This window comes from Somniosus microcephalus, chromosome 10 (genome assembly GCF_052327205.1).
Source record: "Somniosus microcephalus isolate GS21.2 chromosome 10, FLI_Smic_1.0, whole genome shotgun sequence".
NCBI lineage: Eukaryota > Metazoa > Chordata > Chondrichthyes > Squaliformes > Somniosidae > Somniosus > Somniosus microcephalus.
In genome coordinates, this window is record NC_140996.1 from 218,085,518 (window position 1) to 218,108,192 (window position 22,675).

Here is a 22,675-nt window from a genome sequence, read left to right on the forward strand (position 1 = left end):
CTCTAACCTCAGTGGAACCCCTGGTGCATCAGTGTGAAATTTTCTGCAGTGAGATTGGCAGATTAGGGACAGTTCTGTGCTGTGGGCCCTTCCATACCCACGAGGAACTGGAGTGAGACTGCACAATTTTGCTTCACAAGGACCCTTGCAGCCAGCACCTCTTGTCTCTGTTTCCCATGTCCTCGCCGACTTCTATTGGTACTGCTTCCCACACTGCACAGAATTAAAAAAAAAAAAAATTGTCCTCTTTAAATCTCTCCGTAGCTTTACCCCACCCAACTTTTAGAAACTCTTTCAATTCGACATTTCTGCATGTACCTTTCAGTCCTACGATTCGAATCTCCTGTGCGTTTTTCCACCACTCGTTCCTGGTGCTTCTCCATCATTGGCAGAGCCTTCAGCTGCCTTGGCCTTACTCGCTTCACCGTGTCTGTCTGTCCACGCGAGAACTTGCGTACACGATCTAGGTTGACACTTCATTGCAGTGCTGAGGGAGTGCGGCACTGTCTGAGGTGCCGTCTTTTGGATGAGACGTTAAATAGAACCTGTCTGCCCGCTCAGGTGGCATCAAGAGCAGGGGGAGTTCTCCTCGTGTCTTGGCCGCCATTTATCCCTCAACCTACACTGCTAAAGAGTTTAATTTGTCATTTATCTCATTGCTGTTTTACGGGAGCTTGTGTGCAAATTGGTTCCATGTTTCCCTACATTATAACATTAACTACATTTGGAACTAAAGTAATTCATTGGCTGTGATGTGCTTTGGGATATCATGAGGTGATGAAAGGTGTTATATAAATGCTCTTTTTTCCACACTTTCTTTTATTCACACTTTGAAAAGTTTTATTAGAGTAAAAGTATTATAAACATGTAAGTTATTGCTGTCATTTGAGGTTTTTTTATATTAAGCGGTTGACTGGTTGCAGTTTGCCTGCAGAAGCTTAAGACAATCTGCGCTTTAAGTGTCACAAGTATTCAAGGCATCAACCCCTCTGTTAATTTTAAACAGCACTGAACCTCTCCAGCACTTCAAAAATCTGGGCTATAATGGAATAAAATCTTTAACTAGCCGCATAAACTTTTGACTTGGATTAAATTGCTAAGTGGTTGTGACCTTCCCCTATCGGAGAAGGTCTTTTAAGGTTGTGCTTCTACTGTCTTTTTTTATATTTGTTCACGGGATGTGGGCATCGCTGGCAAGGCCGGCATTTATTACCCATCCCTAGTTGCCCTTGAGAAGGTGGTGGTGAGCCGCCTTCTTGAACCGCTGCAGTCCGTGTGGTGAAGGTACTCCCATAGTGCTGTTAGGGAGGGAGTTCCAGGATTTTGACCCAGCGACGATGAAGGAGCGGCGATATATTTCCAAGTCGGGATGGTGTGTGACTTGGAGGGTAACTTGGCGGTGGTGGTGTTCCCATGCACCTGCTGCCCTTGTCCTAGGCAGTAGAGGTTGCGGGTTTGAGAGGTGCTGCTGAAGAAGCCTTGGCGAGTTGCTGCAGTGCATCTTGTAGATGGTACACAATGCAGCCACGGTGCGCTGATGGTGGAGGGAGTGAAGGTTTACGGTGGTGGATGGGGTGCCAATCAAGTGGGCTGCTTTGTCCTGGATGGTGTCGAGCTTCTTGAGTGTTGTCGGAGCTGCACACAATGTCAATGTGCAGTAGTTTATTCTTGCACTGATGCAATAGCTAGTGTTACCCTGCATTAATGCAAGAATTAAAAAAAAAAAAAAAAAAAAATTAATTGTTGGGATGTGGGCGTCACTGGCAAGGTGGTCATTTATTGCCCATCCCTCGTTGCTCTGAGAAGGTGGTAAGGTGGCGGCGAGCTTGCTTCTTGAACAACTGGTAGCAATTTAGTACAACTGACTGGGCCACTTCGGAGGGCAGTTGAGAGTCATATACAGGCCAGACCGGGTAAGGACGGCAGGTTTCCTTCCCTAAAGTACATTAGTGAACAATTTGGGCTTTTACGACAACCCGACAGCTTCACAGTCACTTGCTGCTTTTTATTTCCCGGTTAATTTTTTTTTTGTAAACTGAATTCAAATTCACAAACTGCCAGGGTGGGATTTGAACTCGTGTTCTACTGGATTATTAGTCCAGGCCTCTGGATTACCAGTCCAGTAACATAACCACTACGCAACCGTAGCCCTGTGTGAAACCCTATAGTTCGGTTTTAAAAAACCCCTGTGATGAAATATGCCATTCATCAGGCACTGTATTCCCTGTGTTTAGTTTAGTTTCAGTTTCATTTCCTTACCTGTATTGTATTGTGTGTAGGGCTCCGCCCATACCTGGCCCCTACTTAAGCAAGCCCCAGCGTGTCTCACAGCAGTACAGCAGATCTCTGGATGAGAGACACTTCTCCAATGTGTATTACTTTCTGAGTTAATAAAAGCCTTGCTTTGCTCCGTTAACGTCGAGTCTCGGATTCATTGAGGCACATCAACCCCAACAAATGGTGGAAATCGAGAACAGAACATGCTGGAAATGCTCAGCAAATGAGGCAACAACTGTGCGATGACCACCGACCTGAAAGGTTAACTCTGTTTCTCTCTCTACAGATGCTGCCTGACCAGCTGAATATTTCTAGCATTTTCTGTTTTTATTTCAGATTTCCAGCATCCGCAGTATTTTGCTTTTGTAACAGAAGTTAACATTTCAGGTATAACCCTTCTGATGTCCAGTTCTGATGAAGGGTTATATCTGAAACATTAACCTTTTTTTGTTCTTTTCCCCCCCACCCCCTTTCTCCACAGATGCTGCCTCACCAGATGAATGTTTCCAGCATTATCTGTTTTTATTCCCAATTGTTTAGTGTTTTCCAGTGCTTGGGCATTGTATAAATTAGTCTGCTAGAGCTTGTTGGAGAACAGGATGGTTGACATCAGGAGCACCAGAAGCAATTTACGGTTTGTTTCCCCATGGAGACCATTTGTTTTGCTCTAATCCACTGCTTTCTCTGCAAAAGGAAACAGATTTTCAACCCTGGTCTCCTTACCTAAGGAAGGATATACTTGCCATAGAGGGAGTGCAACAAAGGTTCACCAGACTGATTCCTAGGATGGGGGGGCGTATTGTCCTACGGGGCGAGATTGATGGGTCTACTTAATTATTGCGCGTTTGAACACATGCAGGTGGCAAACCTCTGAGTGCAACATAACTTCACCCTAAGAGTGGTGTGTAAGTGTCTGATGAAGCTGATATAAGATGCCTCAATCATCCGCGTGAGAACTTTATGATCGGAAGAGCTGTTTTATGAGCAGTTGCACAATTTTTCTTAAATGGATTCTATCCTAGCTCTTGGTAAGTAAATTGTAAATGGTGGAACTCTTAAAATTAAAAAAAAAAAGGGAGATTGCTGGAAATACCCACCAGGTTTGTCCACATTTGGTTAAGGAAAGACGAGTTAATGCTTTGCTTGAAGACCTTGCATTAGAATGTATGTCAACCTACCTCTCTTTTAGATGCTGATGAACCTTCTGTGTATTTATTGCATTTGTAGTTTTTTTTTCTTGAATAAGTGAAAGGTATGTTAACTGGCGAGACCCTTCGTCAGAATTTGAAGCTGGAGTTTTTGTTCCCACCCGCTACCCCCGAACCCCCCACTTCCTAACCTAGACCTGCTATTGGATGTATCTTGTGAAGGGAGGGTATTTAGTTTGTCTTTGCTCTCTCTCTCTATTCCAGCAGTGACAGACCAGGCATTTGTGACTCTGGCTACCAATGATCTTTACTGCCAGGGCGCTCTGGTACTCTGCCAATCTCTGAGACATCACCGGACCTCCAGACGGCTAGTGGTTCTATTTACACCGCAAGTCTCCAGCAATATGAGGTAAGACTCCATTTTATTTGTTTTAAATGTTAAACAGAAGTGCGACCAATTTTCACTTTGTCAATCATTTTACCATCGTTGGGTTTAGCGCCCTTGCTTAGAGAGTTTGTTTCCTTGTAATTCAGGTTGTCTTTTTGATTGCAGAAGCAGTTTGAATGTGAACACCACCTGAACTGCTTCTCGTTTCTTGATTTCCTGGTTTGTGCGTATACACCTGTGGTTTTTGTTAAATCTTCTCTCTTGCAACACCCGTCCAGTGTGTGTAATTGGAGCATCATGAATTGAATGCAAAGTCCATCTAGAGAGACTGGTTAACATCCTAGGAGAAATTAGTTGAGGGCTCTCTGGAGAGGGCAGACGACAACTGAAACCAAATTTCTCAACTTCGAGGAGAGGGATAACCTTTATTTTGAAAGATAATTCAAGTACTCTATTACTACAGCAAGTGATCCCAACCGACTTAATTCTTAAATTGCCTCCATCTTGCTTCTGCTAACAAATGGTTGAATCTCAAGCCATGCACGGCCTGCTATAATGTGTTAACTTCTGACATTAATTGGAGCTACTACTTCCAGAGAAAAATTCTTTGCTTTGAATGCAGCCCTGATTGATGGGATGAACATCTCCACTCTCTGATCTAAAGGATCTACGTGAGATGAATTTGGGCACTCGGCCCGATTCCTAGTGTAAATGGGCCACAGCACAAAACTGCGCTTCGATTTAGCACAACTTGGACTCCAAGGATTAAATTACGAGGAGAGATTACACAAACTAGGGTTGTGTCCCTGGAATTTAGAAGGTTAAGGGGTGATCTGACCGAAGTTTTCAAGATATTAAGGGGAACAGATAGGGTAGATAGAGAAACTATTTCCGCTGGTTGGAGATTCTAGGACTATGGGGCATAGTCAAAAAATTAGAGCCAGACCTTTCAGGAGTGAAATTAGGAAACACTTCTTCACACACACAGGGTGGTAGAAGTTTGGAACTCTCTTCTGCAAGCAGCAGTTGATGCTAGATCATTTGTTACATTTTAAATCAGAGATTGATAGATTTTTGTTAGCCAAAAGTATTGAGGGATATGGGGCAAAGGCGGGAGTTAGGTCACAGATCAGCCATGATCTCATTGAATGGAGAAACAGACTCGAGGGGCTGAATGGCCTACTCCTGTTCCTATGATCCCATTCATTCTTGCAGGGGGCTGACTGAGATGGGGAACTTCATAGAGGCATAAAAGATAATAAATGGTGCAGAAAAAGTAAATCTAGAATACTATTTCAAAATAGAATCATAAAATGGTTACAGCACACCAGGAGGCCAGTCGGCCCGTCGAGCCCGTGCCAGCTCTCTACAAGAGCACTTCAACTAGTCCCACTCCCCCGCCCTTTCCCTGTAGCCCTGCAAAATTTTTTCCTTCAGGTAGTTATCCAATTCCCTTTTGAAAGTCACGATTGAATCTGCCTCCACCACCCTTTCGGGCAGTGCATTCCAGATCCTAACCATTCGCTGCGTAAATAAGTTTTTCCTCGGGTGACCTTTTGGTTCTTTTGTCAATCACCTTAAATGTGTGTCCTCTGGTTCTCGACCCTTCCGCCAACGGGAACAGTTTCTCACTACCTACTCAAGATTTTGAACACCATCATGATTTTGAACATCTCTATCAAATCTCATCTCAACCTTCTCTGTTCCAAAGAGAACAACCCCAGCTCCTCCAGTCTATCCACGTAACTGATGTCCCTCATCCCTGGAACCAAATTAAACTTGTACTAATTTTCAAGAGACTGGTTAGACTTTGCTTATATTGAAGTGCTATCAATGTCCTTGAAGGCCAAGTGGGTAAAGCTGCTGCATTACCCACAGTACTAGATCATAGCTCAGAGGGTCGAACTCCTTGTTCAATTCTTCCTCCGTGTTGAGTAAGTTGATCTCCACAGAGGCAACTGTTGGGATTCTGTAGTTACTTCCTCTGGGCTAGGGACAGGAGGGGGATGCTAGTAAAAAATGGCCAGCATTAGTGATCACTGTTCACTAAACCCTGTTACAAAGTGCATGTGCTTGTGGTTGTTGGATGAGGGTAGGATCAGTCCTTGTTTTTAAGCCCTCTGTGGTCAAGTAGCCTGTTGACTTGCTCATCCATAAAGATTGTTCACCTTGAGTGAGGTACTAGAGGGTTGCCAACATCCATGCACCTTTATTCCAACAAATGTTGGTGTCTTTAGGAGGGTTGGGGAGGATATTGGGGTGGTGAAAGGAAGTTCTCCAATTATTAAGAGATTGCATAATTTCCATCCAAAAATATAATTGCAGCAAATGATTAGTCAGTCTCCCTCCACAGGTGTGAAGACAATCCTTATTTGAGGAAACTGTTGTATTTCATTAAATAATGAGGTGGAGCAGGAGAAAACTTTGGAACCTCAGATGACTTAGGTGGGGTTTGGTGGAGACTTTACTGGATACAAAAGGACAAGTCTGATTTTTCACAGCCTAATGCACACTCCAGAAAACCTGGGTGAACAAGTGGCAGTTTAACTCTGCCCACAAGGGGCAGGTTTCTAGGTGCTGACATGGTCTGAGAGAGTCCCCCATAGGCAGGGGCTTCAATGCATGAACCTTGGTTTCAGCTATTTTGTGTGGACTTCTTGCCCTCAACTTCTCAAGTCTTCCTCATTTTAAATGAAAGTTTTAGACTCCCAGATGCTGATCCAGAAGTGCCATGAGTCAGCAGGAGCGTTGTGTAATAAATTCTAATTCTTCAGGCTGGGCACCCCCCGATTGGAACCCAGCCCAGTTTGAAGCACTAACTTCTATGTCGCCCTACAGACCTGCTTCCAGTTGCACGTGTAAACTAGATTATTGGAGCATCTCTGCGTAGTGGCCCCAGTGTGAGGAAATGGTGGGCTTCCACAGTAAGGGACAAACTTTCTCTACTACCAGGTAGGAGAGCTTATGTTTGTTTCCTGGAGTAGCACTCTATGGCAGACGAAAGGGGTAGCGCACTATATTGAAAGGAGTCGCACTCTATACTGAAAGGATTGCCCAGCCCTGAATGCTAACGTTCTGCTCTGAAGTTGTTCCATTTTTACCTTTGACCGCCCCCCCCCCCCCCCCCCCCCGCTTGCTTATCCCAATTCCAAGTCCGTATTTGCTTCCAACGATCAACTGCCATGCGAACGCTCACTGACTTGCTTTGCTTTTTCCTTGTACAAAATCCAGGTGTGCCCTTGAGCATTTATTTGACGAGGTTGTACAGGTTAATGTACTGGACAGCGGCGACTCTGCCCACTTGGCCCTGTTGACCAGACCGGAACTCGGTGTAACGTTTACCAAAATACACTGCTGGTGCCTCGTTCAGTATTCAAAGTGTGTGTTCATGGATGCCGACACCCTGGTGAGTTTGGTTCTCGCTTTGTACGAAGCACAGCTGCACCAGGTGAGATGCGAAAGAATTCATGATCATGGAGGGGGCAGTAATGAAGAAGAAATTAAAATATACACGAGATGTGCACTCTGCGTTGGGGTTAATGTCTAAAATTGAGCAGCTGGGGTGTAAAGCCAAGGCCCACCATGCAGGACATCACCAATGCTGATGAGAAAAGGAGAGAAACCCCAATAAATTGAGATGGAGTGAATGGTCAAGTGATACCAAGTTGGGTTTTAAGGGACTGTGGGTCACGAGAGAAAAATTAATTCTTATGTTCCTTCCTTCTCCACATTCCCCAGGTGCAGTGCACCTGAGGTTAGCATAGAAACATAGAAGATAGGAGCAGGAGTAGGCCATTTGGCCCCTCGAGCCTGCTCCGCCATTCAATGAGATCATGGCTGATCATCCAAATTCAGTACCCTGTCCCTGCTTTCTCCCCATATCCCTTGATCCCTTTAGCCTTAAGAAATATATCTAACTCCTTCTTGAATATATTTAATGAATTGGCCTCAACTGCCTTCTGTGGTAGACAATTCCACAGGTTCACCACTCTGGGTGAAGAAATTCCTCCTCATCTCTGTCCTAAATGGCTTACCCCTTATCCTTAGACTGTGACCCCTGGTTCTGGACTCCCCCACCATCGGGAACATCCTTCCTGCATCTAGTCTGTCCAGTCCTGTTAGAATTTTATAAGTTTCAATAGCCTCTTCCAATGGCTCTGGGGAAATCCAGATGCAGGCCTCGTAGATGGAGAATGAGAATAGATTTGAGCACAGCTGTAGCCCTCTGAGATTTGGGTCCTTCTGGCTGCTGCTGGAGATCGGCAGTCGGATGGCCCTGATTGCTTTGCAAAATATTCTTTTATAGAGGTTGTGGAATTTGAATCGAAGATCTCACATTTGCCCAGATGTCTTTTGGCCTTTCTCTGTCGTTGAGGGGTAGGTCCCAGGGACAGGTCTTCGAGTCATAACGGCACAGAAGGAGGCCAATCGGCCCATCGAGTCCGTGCCAGCTCTCTGTAGAGCAATCCAGTCAGTCCCATTCCCCCGCTCTATCCCCGTAGCCCTGCAAGGTCTTAGCTCCCATGTTTGACTGGAGTCTAAGCGAGTGTTGCTAAAGGAAGTTGAATCGGGGAGGGGAGGGGTGCTGCTATGGGAGTGGCCCCCTCACCTCATTAAAATAGCTAAGCTGGGCTGGCATTCACTAAAAAACATCGTCGACTCTCATGGGGAAACCCTCGGAAATGCTGGCGGGACGCAATGGGGCGGAGTCGTGAGCTAGCGGGTCTCTGCCCTTTTTTTCCTTTGCCCGACATGCGGGAATCATCGAATTTTATTCTCCAGGCACAGAACAGAGGAAAATCTGCTTTCGGAAATCCGAAGGAGGTAAGGGGTCCAAGTCTTGAGGTCCTGGGAAATACAGCAGAGATGTGGGGTCCTCTAACTGTTTGATTGTTCCACTTGCAACTAAATTTTCTTGGTCTTTCAAGTGAAGGCGTGAATTATTTTAATCCGTTGCACGTATTTTACCAGAAAATGTTTAAACCACTGGGATAATTGCACTGCACAGTTACAAGTTAGTCACTTTTAACGATCTAAGTTGGAATGTCAACCTCAGAGCCTTTTTTTTAAATGTCATTTTACAGGTGTGTAGTAACATTGATGATCTCTTTGAAAGAGAAGAGCTCTCTGCTGCCCCAGATCCTGGCTGGCCAGATTGCTTCAACACTGGGGTGTTCGTATACAGGCCTTCCATTGAAACCTACAATCAGTTACTACAGTTTGCAACTGAGAACGGTAGTTTTGATGGTAGGTCTAATTCCAGTCCAGTTCAGGCTCGCTCATCCAGACTTTATTGCTGTTAAAGGGACCGAACGTGATGGGATGACTCCAGCCGTGGCTCAGTGGGTAGCACACTCGCCTCGGGAGTCCGAAGGTTGTGGGTTCAAGTCCCGCTCCATGGACTTGAGCACACAAAACTAGGCTGACGCTCCCAGTGCAGTACTGAGGGAGTGCTGCACTGTCGGAGGTGCCGTCTTTTGGATGAGACATTAAACCGAGGCGCCGTCTACTCTCGGGTGGACGTAAAAGATCCCATGGCACTATTTTGAAGAAGAGCAGCGGAGTTCTCCCCGGTGTCCTGGCCAATATTAACCCCTCAATCCACATAACAAAAACAGATTATCTGGTCATTATCACATTGCCGTTTGTGGGACCTTGCTGTGCGCAAGTTGGCTGCCGTGTTTCCTACATTACAACAGTGACTATACTTCAAAAGTACTTCATTGGCTGTAAAGCGCTTTGAGACGTCCTGTGGTCGTGAAAGGCGCTATAGAAATGCAAGTCTTTTTTTTCTTTCAGTCTAGCTGGTCCGAAGCAGTCCTGGAAGTAATGGGCTGGATTTTTGGGTTAAGAATAACGGTGGGGCTAACCTTGCTCACCGTTATAACTGGGTAAATCGGACAGCAAATTCTGGCATCCGCACATGCCCATTTAAAAGTGGAAATCTGGAAGTTGTTATCAGAGAGACCCCCGTTCCTCCACAGGATGCGCTGTTGCAGTCTTCGCTGATAAAACTCTGCACTGAAATGAATGCAACGGTGTGAACTCGGGACACTTGCCCACAAATATTCCCTCTAACTTTTTTTTTGGCCCGCGCGACCCCTTTAACGGGCTGCCGGGCCATTCAGAATTCCACGTGGCGCGGTTTTTCTATTTAAAAGCTGGCCCACCGGCAGAGGGGTCACGGAGTTTAAAGAGAACATTGCTTGCCCACGAGTTCTGCACTTAAAAAAAAAAGGCTGAAAAAGTTAGGACTGGTGCATTCAAAAGTAAGTGAGTTTTTAATGGCATTGTAAGTGATAATTACTGCCGTACAACCTCTGTGGCCCTGAAAATTTAATTTTATAAATGTGCTGTCTCATTCCCGCAGAAGAAAATTAATGTTGGAGATTTAAAAACACTTTTTTACATCGGATATACGGCACAGAAACAGGCCATTCGGCCCAGCCAGTCCATGCCGATGTTTATGCTCCACTCCAGCCTCCTCCTGTCTTTCCTCATCTAAATCTATCAGCATAACCCTCTATTCCCTTCTCCCTCATATGCTTATCTAACTGCCCCTTAAATGCATCTATACTATTCACTTCAACCACTCCCTGTGGGAGCAAGTTCCACATTCTCACCACTCTCTGGGCAAAGAAGTTTCTTCTGAATTCCCTATTGGATTTCTTGGTGACTGTCTTATATTGATGGCCTCTAGTTTTGCTTTTCCTCACAAGTGGAAACACACTCTGTGTCTACTCTATCAAAACCTTTCATGATTTTTAAGACCTCTATTAGGTCACCCCTCAGCCTTCTCTTTTCAAGAGAAAAGAGCCAGAAGTTGCCCATTCATCCTTTCCTGATCGGTATACCCTCGCATTTCTGGAATCATCCTTGTAAATCTTCTGTGCACCCTCTCCAGAGCCTCTATATCCTTTTTTATAATATGGCGACTAGAATTGCACACAGTACTCCCAAGTGTGGTCCAAGTTTAGCATAAGTTCACTACTTTTCAATTCTATCCCTCCAGAAATAAACCCTAGTGCTTGGTTTCCTTTTTTTATGGCCTTGTTAACCTGTGTCGATACTTTGTGATTTGTGTATTTGTACTCCTAGGTCCCTTTGTACCTCTACCCCATTATAGATTCTTATTTTCCAAGTAATATGTTACCCTGTTTTTCTTACCAAAATATAATACCTCACATTTATTTGTGTTGAATTTCATTTGCCAATTATATGCCCATTCTGCAAGTTTATTAATGTCTTCTTGTAATTTGTTGCAGTCCTCCTCAGTATTGGCTATCTCCCCCCCCCCAAATTTGGTATCATCCGCAAACTTAGAAACTATCTTTTTGATTCCAAGGTCTAAATCATTACTGTAATATAAATTGTGAACAACAGTGGCCCCAGCACTGATACTTGTGGAACACCACTACCCACCTTCTGCCACTTTACTTTTTCTGTCTCTCTTATCTCTTCCCCCTTAATCCCATCTGTCTTTCCCAATCTTTGTATCACTTTCTGTACATTATTAGTAAAAAATAGTACTGGAAAAATTAATGGGACTGATAGCCGATACATCCCCTGGACCTGATGGCCTATATCCTAGGGTTTTGAAAGAGTTGGCTATAGAGATAGTGGATACAATGGTTTAATTCTTCCAAAATTCCATTGATTCTAGAATGGTTCCCACGGATTGGAAGGTAACAAATGTAACCCCACTATTTAAGAAAGGAGGGAAGAGAGAAAACGGGGATGTACAGACCAGTTAGCCTGACATCGATAGTAGGGAAAATGCTAGAATCTGTTATTAAGGACATGATAACGGGGCACTTAGAAAAATAATAATAGGATTGGGCAGAGTCAACACGGATTTGTGAAAGGGAAATCATGTTTGACATCTGTTAGTTTTTTGAAGTTGTAACTAGCAGAATAGATAAGGGGGAACCAATGAATGTGGTGTATTTGGATTTTCAGAAGGCATTCGATAAGGTGCCACACGAGGTTATTAAACAAAATTAGGGCTCATAGGATTGGGGGTAATATACTAGCATGGATTGAGGATTGATTAACTGACAGAAAACAGAGAGTAGGAATAAACTGTTCATTTTCGGGTTGGCAGGCTGTAACTAGTGGGGTACCACAAGGATCAGTGCATGGGCCTCAGCTATTCACAATCTATATCAATGATTTGGATGAGGGGACCAAATGTAATATATCCAAGTTTGCTGATGATACAAAACTGGGTGGGAATGTAAGTTGTGAGGAGGATGCAAAGAGGCTTCAAGGGGATAGAGACAGGCTAAGTGAGTGGGCAAGAACATGGCAAATGGAATATAATGTGGAGAAATGTGAAGTTATCCACTTTGGTAGGAAAAATAGAAAAGCCGAGGTTTTTTTTAAATGGTGAGAGATTGGGAAATGTCGGTGTTCAGAGGGACCTGGGTGTCCTTGTACATGAATCACTGAAAGTTAACATGCAGGTACAGCAAGCAATTAAGAAAGCAAATGTTATGTTGGCCTTTTTTGAGTATAAGAATAAAGATGTCTTGCTGCCATTATATAGGGCTCTGGTGAGACCACACCTGGAGTATTGTGTACAGTTTTGGTCTCCTTACCTAAGGAAGGATATACTTACTATAGAGGGAGTGAACAAAGGTTCACCAGACTGATTCTTGGGATGGGGAATTGTCGTAAGAGGACAGATTGAGGAGACGAGGCCTATATTCTCTAGAGTTTAGAAGAATGAGAGGTGATCTCATTGATACAAACAAAATTCTTGCAGGGCTTGACAGGGTAGATGCAGGGAGGATGTTTCCGCTTGCTGGGGAGTCTAGAACCAATGGCCACAATCGCAGAATAAGGGGTTGGCCATTTAGGACTGAGATGAGGAGAAATTTCTTCACTCAGAGGGTTGTGAATCTTTGGAATTCTCTACCCCAGAGGGCTGTGGAAGCTCAGTCGTTGGTATATTCAAGACAGAGATGATAGATTTTTGGATATTATGGAAGTCGAGGGCTATGGAGATCGTGCAGGAAAGTGGAGTTGGGGTAGAAGATCAGCCATGATCTTATTGAATGGCGGAGCAGGCTCAAAGAGCCAAATGGCCTACTCCTGCTCCTATTTCTTATGTTCTTATGTGAATCGAATTTCTATTTCCTGCTTTATACTTCCTGGTTTGGACTCTGCGTGTCACAGTGAAGATTCTTCAGTCTGATTGGTTGAAGAGCCTCGATTTTTCTTGTCCTGTTCACTGACACCACAGATGCCCTGTAGAGGGCGGTGCGCTAGATCAGACGCAGGATTGGAGCACGTTTCTGTCAGCGAGGTGCAGGGCAAGCGCCGTTCCTTCACCACTTACCGCAAAATCTGGGCCAATGTGTTTATATCGCAGGTCTGCTCCACTAGAAGCAGTCTATCGGTGCTCTGTTTTCATTGCAGGGCTACGGTGACACTTTGTAAGTTGACTTGTGTTTCTGGCTGTTTTCACTAATGGAACTTCAAGTTGCTTTTTGTCATAAAATTAAGACAAGTGTTAACAATTCAGTAACAATCTTTGGCTATTCAGATTTATTTGTTGAATTGTTATGCTCATTGGGGTGAGGAATGGCACAGCCTAGTCTCTCTTTTGGCACAGTCATTAGATTCTGCTGTATACAGGACAAAACTCCCCCTACACTGCTTCTGTCTGAAGTGCCCACTATTGTGGCCCTTCCATTTCTCACTTCCACCACTGGTCTGAGAGAGACGGCCAGTTTAATGCTAATTTATTGACTTTGCAATGGCTTTAGGCTTGCCTAGAAACCTGATTTTTGAATCTGTCCAGAATTTTTTTTGGTTCAAGGGCTTCTTCTGGGAACTTTGCCTGATGGCAAGACCGAGATCAGAAAGCCAACTTTACCACACTGTTGCTACGATGCATAGTGCCATTAGTGTTATCCAAGAGTTGGATTGAGACTTGATTTAGAAGTTCAGACAAGGTTTGGGTCTGGGACCCATAGGTGAAATTAAATTATCAGCCTTGGCTCGTTGGCAGCACTCTTGCCTCCTAAGTCAGAAGGTTGTGGGTTAAAGTCCCACTGCAAAGACTTGATCACATAATCCAGGCTGATATTTCAGTGCAGTGCTGAGGGAGTGCTGCACTGTCAAGTGGTATCGTCTTTCAGATGAGACATTAAACCGAGGCCCAGTCTGCGCACTCGGTGGACGTAAAAGATTCAATGACACTATTTAAAGAAGAGCAGGAGCATTCTCCCCGATGTCCTGGCCAACATTTTTCCCTCAACCAGCATCTTAAACTGATTACCCAGTCAATTATTTAATTGCTGTTTGTGGGACCTTGCTGTGTGTATCATGGCCACAGGGTTTTGTACAATACAACAGTGACTACACTTCAAAAGTACTTAATTGGCTGTAAAGCGTTTTAGGATGTCCTGAGGCTGTGAAAGGCGCTATATAAATGCAAGTTCTTCTTTTATCATGTAGCCTTTCGTAGCACCTGGTTATTTCTAACTCTCCTCTTTATTTGAATACTAGCAGTTTTCCCATGGCATTGCTCATAGTAAGTCAGAACATGCGCTGCTCTATAAGGATGTGTTATACCATGTGTACTATCTTGCTTCTAAAATGCAGCGTGGTACCTTGTCCAAAGGCTTTCTCAAAGTCCATATACAGCACATCCACTGCATTTTCCCCATCCAGTCTATCCATGGTGGAGCAGGCTCGAGGGGCTGAATGGCCTCCTCCTACTCTTGCATTCCTCAGAGAACTATCGGGTTTGTCAAACATGATCTTCCTTTCTGAAATCTGTGTCGGCTGCTTCCAAATATTTTCTTTTCTTCATCATCTAGATATTTTAATAATTTCATCTTTAATGATTCCAATTTTATCCCTACCACAGATGCTAAACCAACTGGCCTGGTAATTTTTCATGCTGTATGATTTTTGCCACTCCCATTTGCAACATTTTATCTTTCCTGCCTCTTCCCTAAGCACAGTATGTTCTTCAATTCCTTCCTCCCCTCCTACCCGCTCCCCCCCCCCCCCCCCACCCCCTGTCTCTGCACCTGCTTAATATCTGTTACATCTCCAGCTTTTTCCAGTTCTGATGAAGGGTCCCAGACCTGAAACGTTAACTCTGTTTCTCTCTCCACGGATGCTGCCTGGCCTGCTGAGTGCTTCCAGCATTTTCTGTTGTTATTTTGGCCTGGTAACTACCTGGGTTAGCTTGGGACACCATGTCAGCATTTAAGAATAGGTTGGTTAGGTGGTTGAAGGTAAAGGGATATGGGAACAGAGCGGGCACATGGGATTAGGACTACTGCTGTGGAGGTGCAACACCAAATGGCACGTTTCAATGCTGTAAGCCCATGTAAAGTCAGCCGGATTGTTTAGTTTGAAGTGATTTGTGCTGTATTTATTATTGCTAAACAGCTAGGAAATGATATATTTAAAATAAGTTTATGCTAGTAGATATGTTGTTTTGTTCCTGAAAATCATAACTGGCTGGCCCCTTTGAAGGACAGGGAGAACTTCGATTGTTAGCTGGTGGATTCTGGAGAAAATGCAACTGCTTTCCTCAAATAATGATGAGACTGTAGGAACTGGGGTTCCTAGCCGAAGAATTGAGATCGACTCAGAAAATCAAAAACAATAACATTTAATGAACAAACGAAGCTGTACAGGAAACTGTAGGATACAATGCAAATAGGTCTGGTCTGCTTGAAAGCCTCTCTGGAACTGCTGGAAGGTTCCGAGCTCAACTGCTAACAGGTTCCGAGCTCTGACGTCATCACGTTCTTCCTGCCGTTGAGAGATCACGTGACGGACGGCATGACGTCATCATGCGGAGTACAGGGAAGAAGCCCTAGTACAGTTAACAGATACATTAAAGGTGCAGCCCCCAGCTGTACTACGTTGCTGTAAAAGGAATTATATACAAGTGTCTGTAATCCTCTGGTGGTTCCGCCACAAGACAGTACATTGTTGCTCCAAACCACTTCGACCAGGAGGGGTGGCCAGATCAGAGTTGAAAGACTGTGGCCTTGAGCTCACTATGCAGGCTGCCACTTCTGTACAGTACTGAAGAAGTGCTGCATTGCCAGAGGTGCCATCCTTTGGATGCGATGTTAAAGGAAGGTCCCATCAGCCTGTTTCAGATGAAGGTTAAGATCTTTTTATATTATTGGTAGAGTAGAATACCATTCTCATAACGCCCGGGGCAATATTCCCGTAACAACTAAAACACAAATGAACTGGTCAATCAACCCATTGCCTCTGTTTCTGGCATGATATGGCTGCATGCGTGTCTATCTACCTTACTTCACTCTCTTGTATGAACCGTGTTGAGACGGTTGGCTAACACGATGAGCTGTTGCACAAACTTGAAGTATTTTATTGATACGCCAGTTCCATTCTCGGCAAAAGAACCAGAGGCGACATGAAGGAGTTATATTCGAGAAGGAGTTGGATATATTTCTTAAGGCTAAATTGATCAAGGGATATGGGGAGAAGGCAGGGACAGGGTACTGAATTTGGATGATCAGCCATGATCTCATTGAATGGTGGAGCAGGCTTGAAGGGCCGAATGGCCTACTCCTGCTCCTATTATGTTTCTATGAGGAAAACATTTTCTACGCAAGGAGTGGTTAGGATTTGGAATGCGCTGCCTGATAGGGCGGTGGAAACAGATTCAATAGTAACCCTCAAAAGGGAATTGGATAAATACTTGAAGGAGAAAATATTGCAGGGATATGGGGAAAGAGCGCGGGAGTGGGTCTAACTGGATTGCTCTTCGAAAGAGCTGGCACAGACTCGATGGGCTGAATGGCCTCTTTCTGTGCTGTACTATTCTATGATTCTTTGATTCTTGACTAAGAGATACTAGTGGAAAGTTGCACTCTCAATCCCTACTCCTTCCCCTCCACCTTTTTTTTGAGACGGGAAGAAAATATGGGGACTTAGTCACCTTTTTGGCTGCTCTTTGGTTTACCTACTGGGAGCTGGCTCCGCTGCAAGCAATGGCCCTGGGAACAAGTTGATTGCCTGTCCATTTTGGCTGGGGAATAGTATAAAAGGGACAAGGGGGATTAAAAAAACCAAAACACCTCACTGGTCCAATAGTTTTTGATCTTATTTTGTTCTCCATTAATAATAAAGATTCAAGTAATGTATTTCTTTATGACTATTATTAATTGCTATTGTGGCAATCTTCACACGTTTTTTTGTTCTGTACATTAGGAGGAGACCAAGGCCTGTTGAATAGTTTCTTTAGTGGCTGGTCTACAAAGGATATCCACAAACACCTACCGTTTATCTACAACCTCTGCGGCTTTGCCACATATAGCTACCTCCCTGCCTTCAAGCAGTAAGCATGGTTTTATCTTATTATGTTAAGCTAGGCAACGTTTTTACTGTGAAATCCTTGTTTGCAGTGGTGGTCTTGCACAGCTTCATAACGTATGCCGGAAGCTGCAAACAATCAGGCTTCAATATCTGACCGTATGATTGCGTACCCTGGGGCCGTAACAATAATGCCCCCTTGTCATCTGTACTGTGACAGCACTAGTGAGATGAGGCCAGATATGCATCATTTAAGCTGCTTTATTTTACAGACAGAAAATTGATGTCTAGAGTAGTGTTTATAATCACCTTTAGAATCATAGAAATTTACAGCACAGAAGGGGGCCATTTGGCCCACTGTGTCTGTGCCGGCCGAAAAAGAGCTAAGCAGCCTAATCCCACTTTCCAGCTCTTGGTCCATAGCCTTATAGGTTACGGCACTTCAAGTGCATATCCAAGTACGTTTTAAATGTGATGAGGGTTTCTGCCTCTCCCACTCTTTCAGGCAGTGAGTTCCAGACCCCCACCACCCTCTGGGTGAAAAAGTTCTCCTCAACTGTGTAACCGTTTTTTGTGGTGGCCAATTTCCTACGGCCCCTGCCGCAATCGCCAATTATTGTAAGTGGTTTCGCCCCGCCCGTAGCGAGCGCGCAAACCCCCTTACTACAAGTTCTGGACGATAGGGATTACTGAGGACAGATTTGAACACGGACAGCATTTTTGGGCTCACCCGTACAGTGTTTATTAAGGTTAACAAAAACCACTCCACTCGCATACAGTACGAGTGGTGTGAACACAACAGTACAGTTTAAAACAGTACAACCCTGACTTGTCCAACAAGCCCCTGCCGTGCTGACTTACCACGACCTAAAAACACCCTCCCGTGGACTAAACTGTCACAGGACCCTTCCAACGCTAAACCCCCTCTGGTTTGGTAGGAACATACAGGCACCCCCCTCACACAGCTAAGTGATCCTGTGGGTGTGTAGGCTTGGCAATGCTCACCTAGATTGCCCCTTTTGCTCTTGCTCGCAGCTTTCTCCCGTACATCTCGGCCACCTGGTTCCGTACCGGCCTTGCAGCATGCGAGTCCCAGCCTCAGTCGAAGTCCGTCTCGGTTGGAAGAGCAAGGCTCTGCTCCCCTTGATGTTCCGTTGTGTGGAGGGCAGGAGAGAGAGAGAGAGAGAGAGAGCTATCCAAACTGCTCTCTAATATACCCCTCCAATACACAAACTGCAGCCTGTGGTATTAATGGACACATGGCCTGGGGGAATGGTTTTTGATCTCTTTTCGACCTTCCTGCCGATTAACTTGATGAGTTCATCTTGACTAGAACAATGAGTCGTCAGCCTTGTTAATCAAGACTTGGGAGTGGGCCTTTCGGGCCATTGTTCCCAAGGACAGTTCGTTTCCATAAGAATGAGTCATCTCCAGTTTGAGTGGGTTTTCACTGCTTCCCCCGCCCCCCCCTAAACAGCCTGTCCAGTTTTTAATAAGGGTTAAAAACCCATGGGGTCTGAGCCAACTGCTTACAACTCCCCTCTGATCGTTCTACCAATTTCTTTAAATCTATGCCCCCTGGTTATTGACCTCTCTGCTAAGGGAAATCCAACTAGATTCAGATCTCTCTTGTGAACAAGAAAAATAATAAAACATCACATAGGGGCACTTAATTTTTCCTGGTTAGCCTCCAGATTCTCGTAAACATGAGATGAGGAGGCTTTCCTTCCCTAGACTTGACTCCCTCCCCGAGAAGTAACCAGACTGACTGACTGACCTTCACACGAGTCCCTTTTATTCTTTTCTCTGCATTTCCAGGCAGTGGGAGAACTGCCCCTCTAACATCTTCCCCATTCAGTGATTCGCCAACAGACCCATCAATCACAGGCTACCGCTTTCTTTTTTTAACCCCCTTGTCCTTTCCCTGTCACTATCCCCCTCCCCCACTAGGGTTATGAGTCTCGAGAAACCATCTGCTCCTGTTGATGAATGAAGATTGTGGTCATGGTAGGGGACTAACAATCCGGAGGTTGAGTGTTCAAATCCTACCGTGGCAAGTTACATAGTATATACGGCACAGAAACAGGCCATTCGGCCCAACCAGTCCATGCCGGCGTTTATGCTCCACTCGAGCCTCCTCCCGTCTTTCCTCATCTAAATCTATTGGCATAACCCTCTATTCCCTTCTCCCTCATATGCTTGTCTAACCTCCCCTTAAATGCATCTATACTATTCGCTTCAACCACTCCCTGTGGTAGCGAGTTCCACATTCTCACCACTCTTTGGGTAAAGAAGTTTCTTCTGAATTTCCTATTGGATTTCTTGGTGACTATCTTATATTGATGGCCTCTAGTTTTGCTCTTCCCCTCACGTGGAAACACTCTCTCTGTATCCACTCTTATCAAAACCTTTCAGAATTTTATGGACCTCTATTAGGTCCCCCCTCACCCTTTTTTCAAGAGAAAAAAGACCCAGCCTGTTCATCCTTTCCTGATATGTATACCCTCGCATTTCTGGTATCGTCCTTGTAAATCTTCTCTGCACCCTCTCCAGTGCCTCAATATCCTTTTTATAATATGGCGACCAGAACTGTACGCAGTACTCCAAGTGTGGTCTAACCAGGGTTCGGTACAGGTTTAGCATAACTTCCCTACTTTTTAATTCTGTACTTCTAGAAATAAACCCTAGTGCTTGGTTTGCTTTTTTTTATGGCTTGTGTCGCAACTTATGTATTTGTACTCGGTTGGGAAATTGAATTCATTAAAATCTGGTGGTTTGTGGGCTGGCACCAGATTAAGAAATAACCATCAAAACTACCCGATTGTCGTTAAAAACGCAACTGGTTCGCTAATGTCCTTCAGGGAAGGGAAACTGCCACCCCCAACCCCAGTCTGGTCTACATGAGACTCCGGTCCCACACTACATGGTTGACTGTTAATGCCCTCAGGGCAACGAGGGGATGGGCAATAAATGTGGCCTTGCCAACATCTTGAACAAATCTATTGAAGACTGGGCCAAGCTTCTCCTGCATTTCTCAGCAGACCTTATCAACAGACAAACCTGTAGGCTTTTGTTCTTTGGTGGCCCCCCTGGACAGGCAATTTGGCGCTGTGATCTTGGACTCCTCCCCTCTGTGGGGGTTGGACAGTAGAGCTGCCAATTAAATCAGCCACTGCCCCTCCCACAAGTGGATTCCCAATGGCCGATCCCATGCTGCTTTTATGCAAGAACACAGTTTCTTCCTACCCTTACATGGCATGCTGAAATGAGATAACAAGTTGCCCATTGTCCCAGATTAGCATGGATAACAGTTTCAATGGCAAACCCATTAACTCCCAGGTGGGCTAATGCCAAAACCCTTTTTGTTTCAGTGATGCTAACTTTATCACCTTGATGGAATTAACCCTTAAAAATCCTGAATCTGAGCTGATATCAGCAACATAATATAACTGGGACCATAAGTCCCTACTAGGTCAATTCGAGGAAAGACTTAATTTGTATAGCGCCTTCGCCTTTCACAACCTCGGGACATCCCAAAGCTCTTGCAATGTAGGAAACGTGGCAACCAATTTGCGCACAGCAAGGTCCCATAATCTGTTTCGGTGACGTTGCTTGAGGGATAAATATTGGCCAAGACACTGGGGAGAACACCCCTGCTCTTATTCGAAATAGCGCCATGAAATCTTTTACGTCCATCTGAGAGGACAGACTCTTAGTTTAATATCTCATCTGAAAGACAGCACCTCCGACAGTGCAGCACTCCCTCAGTACTCATGCCCACTCTCCTCTGAGTTCACTGCATCCCCTATCCTCCCTTAATCACTTCCTCCATATAAACTCCCCATCCCATATTCAAGGCTACCTCCTCGACCTTGCCATCTTACATGGCCTCTCTTTTCCCATCGAGTCAATCACAGATAAGGTCGTCTCTGATTGCTTCCTTATATCCCCCTCCACTCGCATCCCCCTTCCCCTTCCCAAGCCCACTTCCTTCTGTGTCTGCCCTGGGAAAAAAACACTTCCTCCGTGCCACTTACAGCAGCACTTTCAATTCCCCAACTGTCTAGCCTTTGGCCTTCCATTCACCATGACCTTTCTGCAGCTACTGATCTGCTGAATCACACCCTCTTCCCCCACCTTTAATGCCCTTGTCCCCACTAAATCCATTAATCGCTCTCTCTCACTGGTAGTTCCCCCTAGTATGGCCTTCATCTTCACTCCCTTAGGTCCAAGGAACACAGACTTGAACATTTATAGTGGACAACTAGTTTAGCCATTCATCGCTATTCCAGGGTCATTCTGCAATGCAAAGGTAACCCCCGGCTTCTCCTCTTCACTACAAGCAGTCTTCTGAAACCCCTCTCCCATGCCTCCTCCACCCTCGCCTCCAAGTGCGAGGAGCTCTTGGGCTTCTTTGGATGGTCACAATCTTAGTGACATTCAGCTGCTTCCCTCCCTTCCTTGAGCCCACCGGGCCAAACATCACCTAAGGATCCCTCCTGCCCTAGCCCTGAACTCTCATCTTTCTCTAGTTTCTCTCCTATCTCCCCTCATGCCCTCTCTGAGCTCATCTTGTTGATGAGACTCACCACCTGCTCCCTTGACCCTATTCCCACTAAACTGCTGACCACCCAACATCCCTTCCTGGCCCCCATGTTAGTTGATCTTATTAACGGTTCCCTCTCCTTGGGTACTGTTCCCCTCCCTTTCAAATCTGCCATCATCTCCCCCTTCCTTTAAAAAAGGTTTCTGCACTGAAACGGACCTTCTCAAAGTCACAAATGACATCCTATGTGACTGACCACAGTAAACTATCCCTCCTCATCCTTCTTGACCTGTCTGTAGCCTTTGACATGGTTGACCACACCATCCTCCTCCAACACCTCTCCTCAGTCGTCCAGCTGGGTGGGACTGCCCTCACCTTGTTCCATTCTTCTCTATCCAATCATAGCCAGAGAATCATCTGCAATGGCTTCTCTTCCTGTTCCCGCACCATTACCTCTGGTGTTCCCCAAGGATCTATCCTTCGCTCCCCTCCTATTTCTCATCTACATGCTGCCCCTTGGTGACATCATCTGAAAACACGTCGGGTTCCACATGCATGCTGACGACACTCGGCTCTACCTCACCACCACCTCTCTCAACCGCTCCACTGTCTCTGATTTGTCACGATGCTTGTCCGACAGTCCTGGATGAGCAGAAATTTCCTCCAACTAAATCTTGGCAAAACCAAAACCATTGTCTTTGGTCACTGCCACCAACTCCATTCCTCTCCCTGGCCACTATCTGAGGGTGAACCAGACTGTTCGCAACCTTGGCGTCCTATTTGACCCCGAGATGAGCTTCCGACCACATAGCCACTCCATCACCAAGTCCGCCGTAAAATCGCCCATCTCTGCCCCTGCCTCAGCCCACCTGCTGCTGAAACCCTCACCCCTGCCTTCATTACCTCTAGACTTGACTATTCCAACACTCTCATGGCTGGCCGCCCACATTCTACCTTACATAAACTGGAGCTCATCCAAAACTCTACTGCCCG

At 45.2% G+C, this 22,675-nt stretch overlaps 1 protein-coding gene across 27 annotated transcripts in view; it reads left to right on the forward strand.

Annotated features, from left to right (window-relative positions):
* The window catches only part of gyg2 (glycogenin 2), a 145,694-nt gene that overhangs the window by 40,183 nt on the left and 82,836 nt on the right, over nt 1-22,675 (forward strand). For all 27 annotated transcript variants that reach the window (XM_085999650.1, XM_085999646.1, XM_085999651.1 and 24 more), the window contains 4 exons: nt 3,690-3,834; nt 7,045-7,219; nt 8,898-9,060; nt 17,035-17,161. In XM_085999650.1, coding sequence (XP_085855776.1) covers nt 3,690-3,834; nt 7,045-7,219; nt 8,898-9,060; nt 17,035-17,161 — 610 coding nt within the window. The remainder of the gene's footprint in view (nt 1-3,689; nt 3,835-7,044; nt 7,220-8,897; nt 9,061-17,034; nt 17,162-22,675) is intronic.